Here is a 22,533-nt window from a genome sequence, read left to right as displayed (position 1 = left end):
AGTCTGTCCCCATCACCACAAGATGACAATCGTGGCTTTTCTGCTCAAACTCTCTTCAAACTGACTTCATTCATGCTTACAAAGTAGACATACTGTATTACATTGGTTATATTTATATTCATGAACGTGTTAAATGAAGCAATCATATTCAAAGTTTGATGAATATAGGCCAAGGAAAGGAGTCATCTTTGCCACTTTTGCTTTTTGTTATTCGTATCAACTTCAGTCTTTGCTCTTTTTTTCCCTATTTTTGCTGTTGTTTTGGGTTTTTTGTCCAAATAATATTTCAGCTTTCTTCTCAAATAATCTGCTGTTTTTAGTTTTCTTGTTAAATGGTACTTTTAGAATGTGTCGCGGGCCAATAAAACAACAGCCGTGGTCTGCAAATGACCCCCAGGCCGCACTTTGGAAACCCCTGATAGCCAGACAGCCCCTTTCATGGTCCACTTTTAAACCCCCATTTATTCTTTTTTATATTTGTTATTTATTTTTCTTATTTATATTTGATTATATTCCATGTGGCTTTGATATTTGTAAATGAATTAAAGTGTCTTCTAGTTGTTTAACAATATTTGATTTATTATTACAGTATTCATGACCTTGTTATTCTATTATTATGAATGATGTTTTTATCTTGGATTGTTCTTATTTGTGATCATATTCTGTTGACACGATTCTTTTTGTGACCTTCGTGCGTCCCCCCTCATGTGACTGAACGTTGCGCAAATGTTCCTCAAATCAAAACACTGACCCTCTCCCACCGACCTTTCACCTTTCCATGGAGCGTAAACAGCTCCTCATCTCCGTCCACGGTGACGCCAGCGCCCACTTCGGTCGATAGTGTCAGGGGGGATGGGGGCCGCATGCGCTCATCATTGTGCGGGGGCCAGTTGGCATCTAAAAGAACACACGCACATCACAAAAGTTTAATATCGGGGAAACTTTTTGTTCTTGTTTTTGAAACTCCGCCAATTAGACCAGAGGGGTGGGGATGGGGGGCAGGTCAATGGATTAGCATCTGAGGGGTGAAAACGTCTTTAAGAATGGTGGAAAACACTGCACAGGGCAACATGGAACCTTGGAACCTTGGTTAGCAGCATTCATTTGTTCCAGAAGGTATGTTCTCCCCCACAACAAATCAATTTGTTTGTTCCAGAAGGTACGTTCTCCCCCACAACAGAAAGCGCATCTAAATGATGAGTTAAAGGGCTAAAGGAACATTTAAGGTTGCTTTAAGCTCCACTGAAGACGTGACTGAAAGCAGGAAGGAGGTGCTGGTGGTTGATCTCGCTGCCACGTGGTGTCTTTGGGAATGTCTTCAGAAGTAAGAATCCACTTTTGAGAGAAACGGCCCTCCGATGCGCCCCTTTGAAGTTCACGGCTTCATGAAGGAAAAAGCTCCTTCCCCAGGCTTCGCTACACACCTTGAAATAAAGCCTGCAGCTGTGCCGACTGTTTGTCAGTCCGCCACACACGTGGGAGATGTAAGATTGATCATTTTGTTTTTTCTTCAGCAAACAGGCAAACCTAGCATGATGTTGCTGCTGAAATGCGAGTGTAATGATAGCACTTTAGCTCACATAGCAACATTTGTATCCCACTCCTGAATGTTACATTGTTCTATGTCAGTGGTTCTTAACCTGGGTTCGATTGAACCCTAGGGGTTCGGTGAGTCGGTCCCAGGTGTTCGGCGGAGCCTCCGCCACGGAGGTTAAGACACACCAGACCCATCATGTCAATTCGTGACGACACGCCGCCGCTTAGCCATCACTGGCTGCAGATAATCACATTACATTGCTTGCCTTGGCCAATCAGTGCTGGGAAGAATTTAGCGTGCTCATGGTGCGTTCCATTTGTACTTGGAAGTCGGAATTTCCGAGTTCCTAGCGGGAACACCTGACTGAAACGCCCCCGGAAGTTGGAATGTTCAACTTGGAAGTCAGAGCATCCACACCACCTCTGAGTCAACAATCAATGATGGCTGCCGCGTGTGTAAGCAGTAAATAATCAATAAATAATTTATAAAAAATATTGCTACAGTGTGAAGTTTTTCTGATTTGGCAACTGGAACGCTTTTAACTCAGAGCTCACGTCACTCTCACTCCGACTTCCCAGTTCCGAGTACAAATGAAACGCACCATCAAGTAGTCAACGTGTAACTGATGTGGTAGCACTTCGTGTGATTTCGCTCTAAATATTTGAATCCATACTAACCATGTCCCTGGTGGGATGAATATGTACAGCATGGATTCACATGCATCACAGACCATGATGAGAGTCAGCGTCCTGTCTCTGTCATTTTGTGCACCAGTAAACAAACATATACCTATAAACAAACATATATACCTATAAACAAACATATACCTATAAACAAACATATATACCTAGAAACAAACATATACCTATAAACAAACATACCTATATACAAGCATATACCTATAAACAAACATATATACCTATAAACAAACATATACCTATAAACAAACATATACCTATATACAAACATATATCTATAAACAAACATATACCTATAAACAAACATATATACCTATAAACAAACATATACCTATAAACAAACATACCTATATACAAACATATATCTATAAACAAACATATACCTATAAACAAACATATAACTATAAACAAACATATACCTATATACAAACATATGCCTATAAACAAACACACCTATAAACAAACATACCTACAAACAAACATATACCTATAAACAAACATATACCTAAAACAAACATATGCCTATAAACAAACATATACAGTCAAACCTGTCTTAGCGACCACCTTTATAGAAGGGCCACCTGCCTATAGCAGCCACTGAAAAATCCCCCCCCAGCAAATTTACATGTTATAGACCCTGTGTATAGCAGTCACCTGTCCAACGCAGCCAGCAGCCACCCATTTTGTCTCCCTTGGTCAATATCTGACCGCATATAGCGGCCAAATTACCAACTCAAGTAGAAGCTTCATGCACAAAAAAGTTTTGTTTTTCAATCAATGAAGCCGTCGTGTGTAGACTTTAATTACTGAGTCCTAGCTCAGTCACAATCATTCACAAGATCCACACAAACTCTCAGTTGTTCCACATAAAAAAGCAGTCTTCTTTTGAGCTTGCTATTTCCTGGTCAAACATGTAACTTTAAGAGCATTTGCACCAAAACATTACCGCAAAGTAGGCTGAGAACAGGACGTGCTCCCAGCAACGCTACCATAAATAAAAAAACATATGCTAGCATGCATGCGGCAGCGGGAGCAAAACTGAGTTCGGTTGTACTTAACTGAAGTATTTTATCAGTTATCAGTTATTATTAAGCCTCTAGCTTCCTTTTAGGAAGTAAAAACCTTGGCTATGATTGCACTACATTGTCATGTAGACCTACAAAGTACACTTGGAAGAACAAGAGGTGAATAAATGTATTGCAACTGATGTGAAACTGATGAGGGGTAGGATTAAATAAGCTTTGCTTCTTCCTACTCCTTTTTGGACATGCAAAATTGTGAATTGTACTATGTGATGTGCTACTGTTTGACTCATGCATGTTCAGGATTAAAACCATGAACCATGATAATAACAAGCCTAGTAGTGCTGTACAACTTTTATCAGCAGTCCGCAGTGCCCTCTACTGGTCAACATTATTATTATTATTTTTTTCCCTTTTTTTTCCTCTACTGGTCAACATTCAAACTGGACGCCAACCTGTCTATAGAGGCCACCTGTCTATAGCGGCCACTTTTGCAGACTCCCTCTAGTGGCCGCTATAGACAAGTTTGACTGTACCTATAAACAAACACACCTATACTGTAAACAAACATATACCTATAAACAAACAAATGCTTATGAACAAACATATACCTATAAATAAACACACCTACAAACAAACATATACCTATACACAAACATACTTATAACAAACATATCTATAAACAAACATATACCTATAAACAAACACATACCTATAAACAAACATATACCTATAAACAAACATATACCTATAAATAAACACACCTATAAACAAACATATATCTATAAACAAACATACCTATAAACAAACATATACCTATAAACAGACATATACAGTATCTATAAACAAGCATATACCTATAAACAAACATACCTATAAACAAACATATACCTATAAAAAAAATATATCTATAAACAAACACATACCTATAAACAAACATACCTATAAACAAACATATACCTATAAACAAACATATCTATAAACAAACATACCTATAAACAAACATATACCTATAAACAAACATACCTATAAACAAACATATACCTATAAACAGACATATATCTATAAACAAGCATATACCTATAAACAAACATACCTATAAACAAACATATATCTATAAACAAACATATACTTATAAACAAACATATCTATAAACAAACACATACCTATAAACAAACATACCTATAAACAAACATATACCTATAAACAAACATATCTATAAACAAACATATATCTATAAACAAACATACCTATAAACAAACATATACCTATAAACAGACATATATTTATAAACAGACATATACCTATAAACAAACATACCTATAAACAAACATACCTATAAACAAACATATACCTATAAACAGACATATACCTATAAACAAACATACCTATAAACAAACATATCTATAAACAAACACATACCTATAAATAAACATATACCTATAAATAAACAAACATATCTATAAACAAACATACCTATAAACAAACATATATATAAAAACAAACATATACCTATAAACAAACATATCTATAAACAAACATACCTATAAACAAACATATATCTATAAACAAACATATATCTCTAAACAAACATATACCTATAAACAAACACACCTATAAACAAACATATACCTATAAACAAACATACCTATAACAAACATATCTATAAACAAACATATACCTATAAACAAACATATATCTATAAACAAACATATACCTATAAACATACATACCTATAAACAAACATACCTATAAACAAACATATGTCTATAAACAAACATATATCTATAAACAAACATACCTATAAACAAACATACCTATAAACAAACATATATCTATAAACAAACATATACCTATAAACAGACATATATCTATAAACAAACATATATCTATAAACAAACATATCTATAAACAAACATATACCTATAAACAACCATATATCTATAAACAAACATACCTATAAACAAACATACCTATAACAAACATACCTATAACAAACACATCTATAAACAAACATATACCTATAAACAAACATATCTATAAACAAACATACCTATAAACAAACATACCTATAAACAAACATATACCTATAAACAGACATATATCTATAAACAAACATATATCTATAAACAAACATACCTATAAACATATCTATTAACAAACATATACCTATAAACAAACATACATCTTTAAACAAACACATACCTATAAACAAACATATACCTATAAACAAACATACGTATAAGCAAACATATACCTATAAACAAACATATATCTATAAACAAACATATACCTATAAACAAACATATACCTATAAACAAACACACCTATAAACAAACATATACCTATAAACAAACATACCTATAACAAACATATACCTATAAACAAACATACAGTATATCTATAAACAAACATACCTATAAACAAACATATACCTATAAACAGACATATCTATAAACAAACATATACCTATAAACAAACATACCTATAAACAAACATATCTATAAACAAACATACCTATAAACAAACATATACCTATAAACAAACATATACCTATAAACAAACATACCTATAAACAAACATATACCTATAAACAGACATATATCTATAAACAAACATATACCTATAAACAGACACATATCTATAAACAAACATATATCTATTAACAAACATATATCTATAAACAAACATATATCTATAAACAAGCATATACCTATAAACAAACATACCTATAAACAAACATATATCTAAAAACAAACATATACCTATAAACAAACATATCTATAAACAAACACATACCTATAAACAAACATACCTATAAACAAACATATACCTATAAACAAACATATATCTATAAACAAACATACCTATAAACAAACATATACCTATAAACAGATATATATCTATAAACAAACATATACCTATAAACAGACATATATCTATTAACAAACATACCTATAAACAAACATATACCTATAAACAAACATATATCTTTAAACGAACACATACCTATAAACAAACATATACCTATAAACAAACATACCTATAAACAAACATACCTATAAACAAACATATATCTATAAACAAACATACCTATAAACAAACATACCTATAACAAACATACCTATAAACAAACATACCTATAACAAACATATCTATAAACAAACATATACCTATAAACAAACATATCTACTGTATCAACAAACACATACCTATAAACAAACATACCTATAAACAAACATATACCTATAAACAAACATATCTATAAACAAACATACCTATAAACAAACATATACCTATAAACAGACATATATCTATAAACAAACATATACCTATAAACAAACATATATCTATAAACAAACATACCTATAAACATATCTATTAACAAACATATACCTATAAACAAACATACATCTTTAAACAAACACATACCTATAAACAAACATATACCTATAAACAAACATACGTATAAGCAAACATATACCTATAAACAAACATATCTATAAACAAACATATACCTATAAACAAACATATACCTATAAACAAACACACCTATAAACAAACATATACCTATAAACAAACATACCTATAACAAACATATACCTATAAACAAACATACAGTATATCTATAAACAAACATACCTATAAACAAACATATACCTATAAACAGACATATCTATAAACAAACATATACCTATAAACAAACATACCTATAAACAAACATATATCTATAAACAAACATACCTATAAACAAACATATACCTATAAACAAACATATACCTATAAACAAACATACCTATAAACAAACATATACCTATAAACAGACATATATCTATAAACAAACATATACCTATAAACAGACACATATCTATAAACAAACATATATCTATTAACAAACATATATCTATAAACAAACATATATCTATAAACAAGCATATACCTATAAACAAACATACCTATAAACAAACATATATCTAAAAACAAACATATACCTATAAACAAACATATCTATAAACAAACACATACCTATAAACAAATATACCTATAAACAAACATATACCTATAAACAAACATATATCTATAAACAAACATACCTATAAACAAACATATACCTATAAACAGATATATATCTATAAACAAACATATACCTATAAACAGACATATATCTATTAACAAACATACCTATAAACAAACATATACCTATAAACAAACATATATCTTTAAACGAACACATACCTATAAACAAACATATACCTATAAACAAACATACCTATAAACAAACATATATCTATAAACAAACATACCTATAAACAAACATACCTATAACAAACATACCTATAAACAAACATACCTATAACAAACATATCTATAAACAAACATATACCTATAAACAAACATATCTACTGTATCAACAAACACATACCTATAAACAAACATACCTATAAACAAACATATACCTATAAACAAACATATCTATAAACAAACATACCTATAAACAAACATATACCTATAAACAGACATATATCTATAAACAAACATATACCTATAAACAAACATATATCTATAAACAAACATACCTATAAACATATCTTTAAACAAACACATACCTATAAACAAACATATACCTATAAACAAACATACGTATAAGCAAACATATACCTATAAACAAACATATACCTATAAACAAACATATCTACTGTATCAACAAACACATACCTATAAACAAACATACCTATAAACAAACATACCTATAAACAAACATATATCTATTAACAAACATATACCTATAAACAAACACATACCTATAAACAAACACATACCTATAAACAAACATATACCTATAAACAAACATACCTATAAACAAACATATACCTATAAACAAACATATATCTATAAACAAACATATACCTATAACAAACATATACCTATAAACAAACACATCTATAAACAAACATATACCTATAAACAAACATACTGTACACCTATAAACAAACATATACCTATAAACAAACTTATGCCTATAAACAAACATATACCTATAAACAAACATATATCTATAAACAAACATATCTATAAACAAACATATTCCTATAAACAAACATATTCCTATAAACAAACATATACCTATAAACAAACATATACCTATGTCTTGAATTTGAAAAAATATATATATTTTATTTTTCACTAAATAAGGGTTCGGTGAGTGGGCATATGACATTGATGGGTTTCGGTACCCCCAACAAGGTTAAGAGCCACTGTTCTATGTGATCTACGGCATCTATTAGCTTGGGCAAGTGCATATGTAAAAAGTGGGAAAAGCGCTTCTTGGAGACACGCACTCCGTACAAAAACGGCTCACTGGAACACGTCGGGGTCACCAACGTGTCAAACTTACTTCAAATTGTTGAAAATACTGCAATGTGGGACATTTCACACATTTTGTGGTACTAAAAGTAGTAAAAGACAGATGTTGATCAATGAAAGTGGCCCTCCGTGTTAATAAATACACAAGTGTTTGCCGTCCATTGATGGAGGCCTGTCTCGGCCCCCTGATCTCCTATTGGCTGCATGGAGACACACCACCTTCTGGAATGCAGCCACTAAAGAGCAAACAACACGACTCACTACACAAAGCGCGATTGACCCTTCCTGGCACATGATGGGGGGTGGTGGGGCGCCATATGACAGCAGCGTATGTTGACATAATTCTTCTCCGCCTGCGACCAAAACACACACACAGACATCCGCAGGTTATCTGGGAAGCTGATCTAGGTGTTCATATTTCTAGTTATCATTAAGTACATCACATGCTATTAAGCCAACGATTCTTCCCCGATGCCCTTGAACACCTCATCTAATATTTATCTATTAAACTGAGCACAAGGCCAAAGCAGCTGATGTTCTACATTCTCTTTTATTTTAGGAGTGCATTGACCCTACGCACCCGCACACACACACACACACTTTGGCCCATCTCGTGACAACAATGGGCCCTCGTCTCGCTACGTTTCCTGAGACGCGGGGAGACACTTTCCGGGGATTCTTGGTGTGCGCTGGCCAAGATGGAGACACGCATGAGCACGCCCACGGGGATGCCAGTTATTTCAATCCATTTCCCCAAATGTCGTCACAAACGCGCACAGACTTCGTAAGAAGACGACTGGGCGGTGTTCAAGCCAGCGTACGGCACACGACAAAGGATGGATCCCCTGCAGTGTTCCATGACTTTGTCGCAAACACACACATAAAGATTATTATTAGTTCAAAAATATGCATGTTTAAGCTAATTTGACGTATTGGATGAATATATTACATATCATCACATTTTTAAATGTGTCTTCTGAATGCCTTTGACTTGTATTTTAGTTAACTTTGCCATTTCTATGCTTGAAAATACTTCATTTAAGGAAAAACTATGCATATTTACGCAAATCTTGTGTTTTTTAAAACTGAAATTAAGCATTTTCAAGCCATTTAAGAAATAAATACGACTTGTGTGCAGACCTGGACCATGGCCTGAGGAATCAGAGGCCAAACTGAACCATCTGGTCCAACCACCAAGACCAGTAGGATGCTGGACCAGCCAGTGCCACCCCCCTACATCCATCCTGTACACACACACACATGCAGTTTGCAAACACACAGCAAGGTTGCAGAATCTTTAGATGGTCACATTATGTCTTTGAAAGTATCACACCAGGTCACATTGTGAACATCTAAAACGTCACATGACCCGCTTTGGCCGCCAGGTTGACACAGTGGGAGGATGACCTGAGCTTCTTGTTGTTTCTCCTGTCTGCTTCCATCACATGACCTTATGCAAACAAATAAATCACCTTTGACACCAGATGGCCTCAACATGTTGGCTCAGGTATCTTTTCAATATCAGGAAGCTCACGTTTATGTCGATAGAACATCCTTCCCGTAGAACTCCAGCTACTACCATTGACCTCAGCTATGCTATGCTATGCTATGCTATTGTTTTCAGATATGGACCATCAATAAACATCCTGCTTACACTTCAACATGTTGGAAAATGATCAGGAAGAAGCTGCAGAGCTTATTATGGGGACATAGCACATCAAAAAAACATTTTTCCTTTTTTTTTTTTTTTTTACAAACTAAAACCCCTTTATTGTGGTTAAATGGTTCCAGACCCGATCATACCATGTGAAGTAGGATTCCTTCTTTGCAAATGGAACATTTTCACAGTTAGAGCATAGAAGACCTGTTTACAACCTTCTAAATGTGGGTTTTAACATTATTAGAGCCCTCTGACTTGAAATGACACCCCTATATTAGCCAATATAGTAGGCATAATAAGAGAAAATAAGTCATAAGACATAAATAAGACTTGTGCTCGTGTGTGTTGCTACACTGTAAATGCGTACTGACCCAGAAAATATTCATTTCTGGAGAAGGAATCCTACTTCAATGAATAATTCACTTATCATGGCCAACTGCTATAAACAAGGGATTGATATATTTCACATTCCGTTATTTGTGATGGGGTGGAAAGTAAATCAGATTTGGAAGGTGATAAATGTGTTTGGGATTGGGGTAGGGCTGCAACTAACGGTTATTTTAATAACCCATTAATCGGTCGATTATTTTTTTTTCGAGCCAATGGTGAATCGAATTTTTTAAAAAACAACACATTGTGTCGGGCAGTCGACCACTGTGTGTGTGCGTGTGTGTGTGCACGCTTGGGTGTGTAGGAGTGTGTGTGTGCGTGTGTGTGTACTTTTATTTATTTATTTATTTTAGTTATTTTTTTTTTTGGGGGGGGGGGGGGGGGGGGGGGGGGCATACAGGAGTTTGCTCCGTGGGGTCGGGTGCTGGGTGATACATCTCTGCCGCCCATGCCTTCGCCGGGTGGGTGGAGGGTGTGCCTCCTGCATCCCTGTGTCGGGTGTCGGGCGGGCCTGCCGGTTTGTGGCCCCCTGTACTCGTCTGCCTTTGTGGGGTGTGATCTCTCGCTGGTCTCAGGGGTTGGCTGTCCTCCGGCCCGCCGGCGCCCTGTCCTTGGCTGGGATTACCTCTCTTCGGCCCCTTGCTGGTCTTCCCTGGGGGGAGGGCTCTCTGGCTGGCGCTTGGGGCACTGATCTTTGTGCTGCCTGCCCCTGTGGGCCTGGTGGCCTTCTGGTGGTGGGGGCTCGGCCTGGCTATTTGGGGCGGGGCTCTCTGGGAGGTGGAGGGCGGCCCCTTTCTTTTCATGCATTCTCAGTGACAATTACACGCCCACACATTCTTGCACCTTTATATATATGAAGTCTTCCCCACATACAGAGATACCTGTACACACGTACATATGCACACTCACAGTACATAGGTACTTCCCCACATTACTCACTGAGTTATCCAGGGTGTTATTATGTTGTTGGTTTTATTACAGCGACGGTGATATCAGTAGTATGATTATAGTTTTTTTTTTACAATGATGTGCATTACAGTTATTGTGATCACTATCATAGTTCATCATTTCATGACTACTATTATGTGTGACTGTTTCAATGCAGTATTATCATTGTGATCACTATCATAGATAATCATTTCATTACTACTATTATGTGTGACTGTTTCAATGCAGTATTGTCATTGTGATCACTATCATAGTTCATCATTTCATGACTACTATTATGTGTGATTGTCATTGACAGCATTGTCATTGTGGTTGTTGATATTGTTTTGTCCTTTGTCCTTAAGTCCTTGTTCATCTTTATAGTTGTCACAGACATTTATTTGCTGATGTCGTTCTGTATGTTTCTGTTGTTCTGTTCTTGTTGTCACAATTGTTGTTGCTGCTGTTGTCCTTGTCTCTCTTTTTTTTTTGTCCCCCCAAACACGAGGATGCCACTTGAATATTATATTATATTATTATATTCCAAATATTATAAATACTATAATAATACAAAATGTAAATGTTTGTCAAACAGCTTCAGTGAAGCAATCAACATACACAAATATACACACAGGACCATCCTCTTAGCAGGTGAATGTGACGCTTGTTGTTTGGTTGAATGGCGTAACGGGCTAGGTTAGGCCGTAGATCAGGGGTCACCAACGTTTTTCCTTTTGAGAGCCAAGAGCTACTCATTTTTGTAACATTTCTTTTCAGAGCTTATTTTAAAGCCAAACAAAGTGAATATGCTTGTTTTACCAGAACATGAACAAAATGCTGGTGTCCACAACTCACATGTTGTATTTCACAATGCATTTCTTTCTACTGTTCTTTCATTATTAACTGAACACCTGAATGAAAAGCAGGCTTGCGGGCACCTCATGTGGTCGTGGGGGCTACCTGGTGCCCGTGGGCACCACGTTGGTGACCCCTGCTGTAGATGGACCAAATGAATATGAAGCAAACACCTACAGTTAGCGGTTGGGCCCGAAACATCTCAGGAAAGAGGAAAAAATGCCCATCGCTGTTTTCCAAAGCCAAAGCTGACGTGTGTGAATATCCTGTTTGCCTAAAACACAAAGATAATAGCTCTGCTTTCATGGATGATTGAAAAACATTCACATTTGAGAGGCTGAAATCAGAGGGTATTTACATATTTCAATCAATCAACGATTAATCCATGACCAAAATAGTTGCCGATTCATGGATTAACTATTGATTAATGGATGAATTGTTGCAGCTCTAGTTTGGAATCATCCTCCGTCACATTTTTCTCACTTTTTTTGTTTTTTTTTATATTCTGAATTTTCAAGAAGTCAAACATGTGACAGTACGAAATGTCAGACGTGGGTGGATGTGCGGGTATGTTCATCACTGTGTGAGTGTGTGTGTGTGTTGCATCGGTGATGTACATGCTGGCTTTGGAAGCCTACGTGTGGGATGTGTCGCCATCCCAAGCTCATGCGATGAGGTTTGTGTCAAACTGTATGAGTGTGTGTGTGTGTGCGTGTGTGTGTGTGTGTGTGCCCTCAACGTGTCGAGTGTGCAAGCATTTAGGAGGGTGTTGGGGGACGTGTTTGGCCGCACTTCTTCAGTTTGCATCAATCTCTCTTACAGACCTTTTATGACTCTGTGGTGGCCTCAGCCATCTTCTATGCTGTGGGCTGCTGGAGAGGGGGCAGCACGAACAGGGACAGGAGCAGGATCAATACACTGATCAGGAGAGCGAGCTCTGTCCTGGACGGTCCTCTGGACTCCGTGGAGGAAGTGGGGGAGAGAAGGATGTTGGCTAAGCTGACATCCATCATGGACAACACCTCTCACCCGCTACATGACACTGTGGGTTCCCTTAGCAGCTCCTTCAGCAGCAGACTGTTACACCCACGGTGTAAGAAGGAGAGGTTCCGCAGGTCCTTCATACCGACCGCTGTCAGGCTCTACAACACCTGCACCACCTGAACCATGTTGTAGTCACTATGTATTCTTTACTTGTGTATCTTGCTTGCTGCTGTAACAAGTCAATTTCCCTGCTGTGGGACAAATAAAGTACAAATACAAATACAATACAAAAATAAATGTTACAAAAATGAGTAGCTCTTGGCCATTTTCATTTTGTAAAAGTAGCTCTCACAAGGAAAAACGTTGGTGACCCCTGACCTACAGTATATACGCACATTATACCATTCTTACATCCTGGATTACTTTATTTTAGCAAGGATAATAAAGATCAGCTATGATTGGCTGATATTGATCAACATTTTCATGACATTTTTGTTTCCTCCTGTTTTAATACCCAAAAAGGACATGGTCTGGGGACAAACATGGACTTCAACCAAGGCTACAAGCATAAGGACGAGTGAGAAGGCTCAAAGTGTGCAGATGATAAACTATAAAAGTGGACTCCTTGCCTGTTAAAATCATAAATTAATAAGCAAGTGGGGCCACGTTTTTGCTTACAGCAGCTCTCATTAAAGTTTTATTGACATCTTGTCAGACAGTGATGGCATCCTGACTATGACATAACACGCCGTGTGCGTGTGAGCAAGGATGGTAATGACGCCCCACAGTGGCGAAGAAGTGTACTACAGCTTCCGGAAATGCGTTTCTATGACTTTTTTTGTTACCTTATTCAGAAGTCGCGTCTGTCAAAGTTGATGGAAACGGGGGAGGAGCATGACTCTTACGCGTGGGTGCGGAGCCACGCCTACCATACCATATTTGGGGAGCCTCTCTGCAAAACCAGCAAAATTGTTGAAGTTGCTGGACCACCAAACGAAGATGAGTTTCCATACCTGCTCGTCCTCGCATCAATGCTTGATGGTGACGGTCTTCACCTCTGTGAAGAAGTGGTAGGAATCCCTCCCTCCTTCCCTGCCAACGCCAGAGTTCTTCATCCCGCCAAAGGGCAGGTTGAGATCTCTCACCAGCCAGCAGTTGGTCCACACCAGGCCAGCCTGAAGCCTCCTGGCCACCCGATGGACCTTCCCCACGTCCCGGGACCATACTGTGGCTGCCAGCCCGTAGCGCACCCCGTTGGCCTTGGCGACTGCCTGGTCCTCGCCATCGAAGGGGCTGACACAAGCGACGGGGCCGAAGATCTCCTCCTGCATGACGCTGGAGCTGTCGGAGACGCCCGAGATGACGGTGGCGGCCATGAAGTAGCCCTTGATGTTGCGCTCAGGGAGGTCCGGGTAGTCGATGCCTTCGCCACAGTGCACAGTGGCGCCTTCCGATTTAGCCAGAGCGACAAAGCTACGAACCTAAAGGAGGGAAACCAACAGAAACCGCACACATAAGAACACAAAGTTGTTATTCTTTGTAGATGTTTTCAGACCTTCTCCAGGTGCTCTTTGCTGATGAGAGCTCCGTTGTTGTTACCGGGGTCAGAGGGCACGCCGGTCTTCCACTTCCTGGTGGCCGCCACAAACTTCTCTAAGAAGGTGGAGTAAACGCTCTTCTCCACGTAAATCCTGCTGGTGCACAGGCAGATTTCTCCCTGACCAGACAATGGAAAGAGACGCCTTGAGAAACTACAGTGACACAAAGGACGCTGAAGACCTCCGCCAAGGCCCACAATAAAAAGTAAAAGAAGTCGTAAGGTTGCAATACAGTCCTTAGCATAAAACAGGTTTATGTTCATTCTATTTACAAAGTTATTGGCTTTTTTTTGTTGCAAAGTTACAACTTTATTTGCGTAATCATTATTTCCTACTAACACCGCTACCACTAATTTCCGGTGTAAAAGGTGCTACTTTTTTCTTAAACTTTGAACCCTGCGGCTTATACGACGGTGTGGCTAATTTATGACTTGTTTCCTACACTTGAGAACTACCACTAATCATGTCACATCCATCCATCCATTTCTAGTTAGGGTCACGGGGGTATGCTGTAGCCTATCCCAGCTGACTTCGGGCAAGAGGCGGGGTACACCCTGGACTGGTCGCCAGCCAATGGCAGGGCACATATAGACAAACAACCATTCCCACTCACATTCATACCTAGGGACAATTTAGAGTCACCAATGAACCTAAAAGGAGGAAACCGGAGTACCCGGAGAAAACCCACGCACGCACGGGGGGAACATGCAAACTCAAACAGAAAAGCCCAACGGAGATTCGAAGCCAAGTTCACAAGCTTGTCAACCCATTGGAAATCGCATCAGTTCCGGGCCACCAGAGGGAGCTCATGAACTCACGGGGAGCTCCCATGTGCTTATGAACTCCCTGTGAGCTCAAGAGCTCCCTCTGGTGGCCCGGCGCCCAACAGCTGACAGCTGACAGATTGGTACCTCATGTGATGTCCAATTGGTTGACAAACTTCTTCGCATATTTCATAATTGATTTGTGTCAGATGACGAATTACCAAAGTTGATGCTCATGCGTTAATCGTATTCAGTTGTAGTGTGTTTTATACACCAGCAATGACGGTGACTCTTACTGGCATTCTCAGCAGTTCTTTCAACGTAATAAGGATGTCCAACAACCTAGAATGGCACGAAGTACAGCGCAGACCTCCGCCAAGGCTAAATAGTCCTATATCCTCTTATACACTGGCATTGGAATTGCGTTAATAAGCAAAGATAAAAGGCAGCAACGATCTAATCTATCTTCTGCGGGCGGGCCAGAAGTGTCCATGCACCCGAAAATGCTAATCTCAAATGTATGACTTTATTGTTGTAAATGTACTACTTTACTCTTGTTTTGTTTTCAGTGTGGCCCTAATACTAATAATACCTAATAGTAATCCTACAGAGCATTATAGAACATGATATCAATAAAAACATGTATGGAATCCTACGGCCCACCCTGAACATTTGAACAGAGTGGTTTTCCTAACACAGAAAAGAAAGCGAGATGACAAAGTGGCCTTAAATGTGTTTTCATGGCCCTCAGTACCTGGTTGGAGAAGCTGGAGCGGACCGTGGTCTGGATGCACTGGTCCAGGTCCGCGTCGGCAAAGATGAGGGCGGGATTTTTGCCGCCGAGCTCCAGCGACAGCTTCTTACAGTAGGGGGCGCTGCGCTCCGTGATGTGCCGGGCTGTGGCGGTAGATCCCGTGAAGGAGATCAAGGGGACGTCTGGGTGGCCTACCAGGGCGTCGCCTGCACGAGGGCCCACTCCAAACACGATGTTGACCACACCTGGAGGAACACCTGGAGAAGAACACAGCCTCGTATTTCATCTTGTGCATGCGCCCAAACACGGGTTCTCAACTAGTGGCTCGCAGACAGCAAGTCAAGAATGGCATGAAAAGACGTCATCGAACTGACGGCTGGCTTCTTCTGAAGTACATTGAGAGATATTTGAGTCATCTTCCTCCTTGTGTTCTGTTCATTGCACCATTACAAGTGAAATATCTCATTTGGTGGCATTTTTGACATTTAGTTTTCACATGGTTTGCCAGTAGAAATGGTCTTTGACTTGTATTGCGCTTTTCCACCTCAAGGCACCCAACGCGCTTCAACACTGCTGGCACACCTACCAACTGATGACACGCATCAGGAGCAACTGGGGTCAGTATCTTGCCCAACGACACTCACCGGAGGATTGAACCCGCAACCTTCACGTCGGGAGACGACCACTCGACCACCTGAGCCATGCCGCCCCATACAGGGCTACAGCTGTTCATGTGACATTTCTGGGCACTTGACGGAGCCCCTAAAGGTCTCGTGCGGGTTCCTACCAGCCTGCTGCACCAGCTTGCACATCATCCAGGCAGTCACTGAGGTCATCTCGCTGGGTTTGGCGACCACCGTGTTGCCCACAGCGATGGCGGGTGCAATCTTCCAGGTCAGGAGGTACAGCGGAAGATTCCAGGGGCTGATCAGACCAGCTATAACAACATTTGAGAACAAGCCCAGAGGGAATAGACCAAGTATAAACACAGCCTAACATTGCATTTATCCGCCATTTAACATCTTACCCACTCCCACGGGGCAGCGTACAGTATAGTTGAGGCAGCCCGTGTGGTCCATCTGGCTGCAGTCGGTGGTGTGGTGGAGCACGGACGATGCAAAGAAGCGGAAGTTGTACGCCGACCGAGGAATGTCCACAGTGCGTGCAAATGTCACGGTTTTACCTGGAATATGCAGAATGTCAGAAGTGTCAGTACGTTCCGATGGAACTCCAATGCAACAAGAGGCACTCCTGCAATAGCTAAGAAGAGCTGAGTATTGCTCCTTGAAGGACAATTCAACATTATGACGTCTCATTACATATGAGGTGCACCTAACATTTTGTGTGTGTAAGCTGCAGTGCAGGGTGTCCACCGAGGGCGGCACACTGAAAAATCACAAGATGCAGGCGGCCATTTTGATATTTTAATGTATTTTTTACATTTTGTCACATATATATTTCAGGACAATGCTTTGTGTTGTTAATTAGAATCAACATTTCGGCTTTTTGTCTTCACAGTCTGCCTTTTTGCTCCATTTTTCAAATATTTGTTTTTTGTGTGTTTCATAGTTGTATTTTGTGCCACAGCCAATAAGAAACACCCCTGCTGTGGTGGATGCCAATACGGTTTATATTATACAGTATGTATATTATTATTTGGTTATGTTTATTTTGTTTCTTCAACTAAGACGACGGTAGAAATTACCTTTAAGTAACTTGGAATGCATGAAAAAAATGTTTAAAATGTTTTTATATAATTTATTTCTAAATGTATAACTTCATTTAAAAAAAATTCGTTTTTTCCTTTTTTTTTAAAATAAAAAAAACATTTAGCATTTTTGAGGCTATATATGATTACTATATTATAATATATTCATATCATTTATTTATAAATGTATACCTTTATAAAAAAAAAGATACATTTTTTTAACTTGCAGTAAATTATTGATTTTTTATTATTTTTATGTTGACTGTTATATGATTTTGTTTCTTCAACTAAGGTCGAGGCAGAAATGACCTTTTAACAACTTGGAATGAATGAAAAAAAAATGTTTTAAATATTTTGTATAAAATTACTAATTTGTTTATAAATGTATACCTTTATAAAAAACAAGGGTTTTTGACTTTAAAACAAAAAAAAAAAAGAGAAAAAGCCTCGACATTTTTTGAGGCTTAATACGCCGTAGGTAACTTCTTTTTACACATGTGGCAGGTACAAGCACGACGGCTGAGTGGTTAGCATGGTTGCCACACTGTTTCGGCCGTGTACTCCCACATTCCAAAAGCATGCATGCTAAATTGTCCACAGGTGTGAATGTGAGTGTGAATGCTTGTTTGTCTGTATGTGCCCTGCCATTGGCCGGCCACCAGTCCAGGTTGTACCCTGCCCATACCTCTGCAACCCTAGTGTGGATAAGCGGCATAGAAAGTGGATGGATGGACTTAGAGCACCATCTATTGGGTAAATATCGCTAGAAGTCTTCCTCTACCACCATATTTGGACTGCATAAAAAAACAAAGAAGCTGCAAATAAGAAGACGTGCTCCACACCTTGGTCTCTGGACTCGGCCTGAGCAAACTCCTCCAGATGGGCCTCGATCAGGTCGGCCAGCTTGTTGAGGACCTGAGCTCTCTGCTCTGGACTGCGAGCGGACCAGCCCGGGAAGGCCTCCTTGGCCGCCTGCACCGCCGCCTCCACCTGCGGGAAAAAACATCTATTTGTTAGAACATACAGTACAACGATCCATCCTTTATGGCAGTTAATTGGTCCCAGAACCCACTGTGAGAAGTCAGTTTCCGCAATATAGGATGCAATGTGAATAAATGGAATATTTTCATAGTTATGGCATAGAAAACCTGTTTACAGTCTTCTAAATAACATTATTAGAGCCCTCAAGATGTGAAATAACACCCCTACCTACACCTCACCATTGCACTTGTATTAGCCAATATAGTAGATGTAATCAGAGGAAAATAAAACATATTAGACCATCAATAAGATAACATCGCTAACACGTTAGTAGATCCTTGTTGTTTTCTGGACAGCGTACTTCCATATGAGCCAATATAGTAGACAAAATAAGAGTAAATAAAACGTAAATAAAACTCCTGCTCGAGCAGTGTCACAGTAAATGTGTTCCCTAGGGAACCTTAGTGAGGAGTCTAGTGCCTATCTCACCGAACACCAACACCTAGTGGCCAATGTAGAATTGCTACATTCACAATTACAATGTCTTGCAATTGTATATGAGTTGATTTAGTTAGATCATTTAGCCACTGTTAGGCTTGAAAATGCTTAATTTAGGCCAAGAATATGTACAATTTGCTTAAATATGCATTTTTTTTAAATTAATAAGCCGTATTCAACCACAAAACAGTGATCATTTATTAATTCATTCATTTTTGAAAAACCGCAGCATAGCGATGGAGCTAGGCCTGCCAAGATAACAAATTTTGCTGGTCGGTAATTGTGCTACAAATTATTGGCGATAATCGGTTTTATCGACAACATTTTTGAGAACATTGTTTCATTATTTGTCATGAGAGGTGTAGTTCACATTTGAACCACTAGATGGTACTCAAGTATAGTGTACGGTGTACCTGTGTAAGACATTAGCGTGACACAGAAAGTAGCCAGCAACACGGTCTGTGAGCGCGCAGCATTTTGCACTGTTTTGTTTATATTTGACGACCAAACGCCTCAGTAAGTGTTGACTGTCGGGATGTCCGAGCACCTGCATGGGTAGTTTTTTTCCCCAGTTGAGAAAACTGTCCGTGTCGATCGTCGGTGTTCATGCGCTCATGAACCACACGCACACATGCACATGTCAATTTACCCAGGGTGTCATAATTATCCACATGCTTTTTTTTTTTAATCATTCGATTAATCAATTTATGGAATATGGTGACAGGCCTAGACGAGCACCAAGCGCGGTAAAATACCGACTCTAGTCAGAAATAGTCAAAAATGCCTGTAATGATATAGTGGCGCCCCCTGTGGGTTGTGGTCAAAAAGCTGTGTAAGACATGCTAGCATGCAAGTAATACAGATCTCCTCAAAGTTTTACACTCATTAGACAAATACTCATAGACTTATGGACAATGTGTTGCTAAGTCCCGCCCCTGGCCCTGAAAGAGCAATTATGCTAAAACGGTACAACGAAAGTTTAAAGGCAGGCTTGTGTTTAATGATTTACTTGCCTGTTGACTCTGCTAAGTGCAAAGGTTCTCGTCAGTTGAGTGTAATTACCGCATGAAAGACACTCAAATGTCAAGGCAAGGCGAGCACATATGCGATGTTTCCGTACAAAATGATCAAGTATACTACATCTACAGTCTTCCTCACCTCTTCCCCGCCGCTGTCCGGCACTTTGCAGTACACCTGGCCTGTGGACGGGTCGTACGAGTCAACGTGAGCCGGGCAGGGGACAAACTTTCCTCCGATGAAGTTCTCCAGGACCAGGAATGTGTTCTCCTCCATGTTTCTTTGCTTGGCTGTTGATTAGAACGCACATAATAGTGTTACAGTAGAAGCTGTCAAGTGTCCACATGCAAAAAAATAACTTACTGCACACACCTCCCACTTTACTACTTCCTGTTTGACTCTTGTACCGTGTGTGTTATGTTATCCCACCTTTGTTGGGTCCAAAAAGCTTCTAAAAGTCTTTCAGGACACAACACTGCCCTCTTGTGGCAGATACTAGTGATAGACACTTCGGCTCTTTCGGCTCCCAAGTGGCTATATATCGTAGATATAATCAGAGAAAATAAAGACATATTAGACAAAAGTAGGCCAGCAGTTCATTGTTTTTTTTTACTACGTTCAGTGTGACCAGAGTCCTTAGTGTGGCGGTACTCTAATTACCGGTGCAAACTTTTCAGTAAGAAAAGTAGATGACATAATTGTTAAATTTGCATATGATGTTGTAAAATGCTGTAGCAAAAGAGCAGAATCTCGTAAAACCACCTTAATTAAAATGGCCATTGAGAACTATTTGTACATGAGCACAATTGAACAGCGAATACGATGATGTGTTTCTATGGCTCACAGCACACTCTTCTGGTGAATATATGCAATAGCAACTGGTTTATCAATGACTTACATTTACCCCAAGAATAGTAAGAGAATCCACTTCATTGCACAAATAAAGAGTAGCAATAGACTAACAATAAAATAAACACACCCAACTTTCTTATCCAGGCAGTGTGCCGCGGAAGCTGACTGTACACTGCCGGCTCATGACTGCCTTTGGGGGGGGCGGAAATGTCAACAGCACCCTCTGTTGCTTCGTGAGAACACAAAATGCAGAACAATACGTGCTTTCACTTTTGAGTCCCCAAGCACCAGAAAACTCCCCGACGACGCCAGAAAAAGTTGCTAGGTTTGTTGCCAGTCGCCTTTGGAGAAAATATGTGATCAAGGGGGTTAGAATGTCGCCAGATCTAGCAAGCAATCATTTATTCATTAATTTTCGGAAAAAACAATATAGAGCGACAATCAAAGCGCGGTATCACGAGGCACGACTGTATTCTAATTTTTTGAGAAGTACATGTAAAGACCACGCCTGTCATGGCCTGTACACTATTTGCTCCCGCTCAATTCCCCATGAGCACAAACGAAGTGCCAGAAAACCTTTGACCAATATTTGCTGCTAACTATCTTAAAACAACATAGTAGTATTTCATGAATGTAAAAAGACTTCTCTGGCAAGACATTAAAGGCCAATTCATTCTAAGCCATGACAACTCCTGTGTTGACTCAGTTGCTCCTGTGTTAATCCTCATCCCCACAGACACAAAGACAAATGATGTACTACATTCAATTCATCTGTTCCAGAAAGCCAAAAATGGTTTTATAGTTTTACAATTATAGTTTGACACGCAGAAAACAACTGGAAATGCATGTAAATACATACACTACCGCACAAAGGTTTTTCCAGTTATTGACTGAAATTCAAGTGGTTCAAGTCCAATGAACAGC

At 38.9% G+C, this 22,533-nt stretch overlaps 1 protein-coding gene across 5 annotated transcripts; it reads right to left on the bottom strand.

Moving 5' to 3' along the window:
- Positions 1-790: 790 nt before the first annotated feature.
- aldh8a1 (aldehyde dehydrogenase 8 family, member A1) lies at positions 791-21,245 on the bottom strand. 5 transcript variants are annotated; one of them, XR_008567029.1, is made up of 10 exons: positions 21,130-21,245; positions 20,899-21,047; positions 19,104-19,251; positions 17,581-17,736; positions 17,341-17,490; positions 16,554-16,810; positions 14,993-15,154; positions 14,451-14,918; positions 14,283-14,389; positions 791-897 (listed from the first exon to the last, which is right to left on the bottom strand). XR_008567029.1 is itself a non-coding variant. In XM_054762272.1 (9 exons), the coding sequence occupies exons 2-8, from the start codon at positions 21,031-21,033 to the stop codon at positions 14,466-14,468; spliced, it is 1,461 nt and encodes a 486-aa protein (XP_054618247.1). In that variant the 5' UTR covers positions 21,034-21,047; positions 21,130-21,245; the 3' UTR covers positions 11,085-14,389; positions 14,451-14,465. The 5 variants fall into 5 exon arrangements, 3 of the variants coding, with proteins under 3 accessions (XP_054618247.1, XP_054618246.1, XP_054618245.1); XR_008567030.1 differs by lacking the exon at positions 791-897 and adding an exon at positions 11,085-12,727 and having other exon boundaries at positions 13,278-14,389; XM_054762272.1 differs by lacking the exon at positions 791-897 and having other exon boundaries at positions 11,085-14,389.
- Positions 21,246-22,533: the final 1,288 nt, after the last annotated feature.

The sequence above is a fragment of the Dunckerocampus dactyliophorus genome, chromosome 19 (genome assembly GCF_027744805.1).
Source record: "Dunckerocampus dactyliophorus isolate RoL2022-P2 chromosome 19, RoL_Ddac_1.1, whole genome shotgun sequence".
Classification (NCBI taxonomy): domain Eukaryota; kingdom Metazoa; phylum Chordata; class Actinopteri; order Syngnathiformes; family Syngnathidae; genus Dunckerocampus; species Dunckerocampus dactyliophorus.
Note: the sequence above shows the minus strand (reverse complement) of the source record. Positions and strands in the feature narration are given on the sequence as shown.

Excerpts from the sequence above, each read along its gene's own strand:
- aldh8a1 (XM_054762272.1), bottom strand. The coding sequence starts at position 21,033 with ATGGAGGAGAACACATTCCTGGTCCTGGAGAACTTCATCGGAGGAAAG. Across the intron at positions 19,252-20,898 it reads CGGACAGCGGCGGGGAAGAG|GTGGAGGCGGCGGTGCAGGC; the intron begins GTGAGGAAGACT and ends TTTTTCCCGCAG. Across the intron at positions 16,811-17,340 it reads CAAGCTGGTGCAGCAGGCTG|GTGTTCCTCCAGGTGTGGTC; the intron begins GTAGGAACCCGC and ends GTTCTTCTCCAG.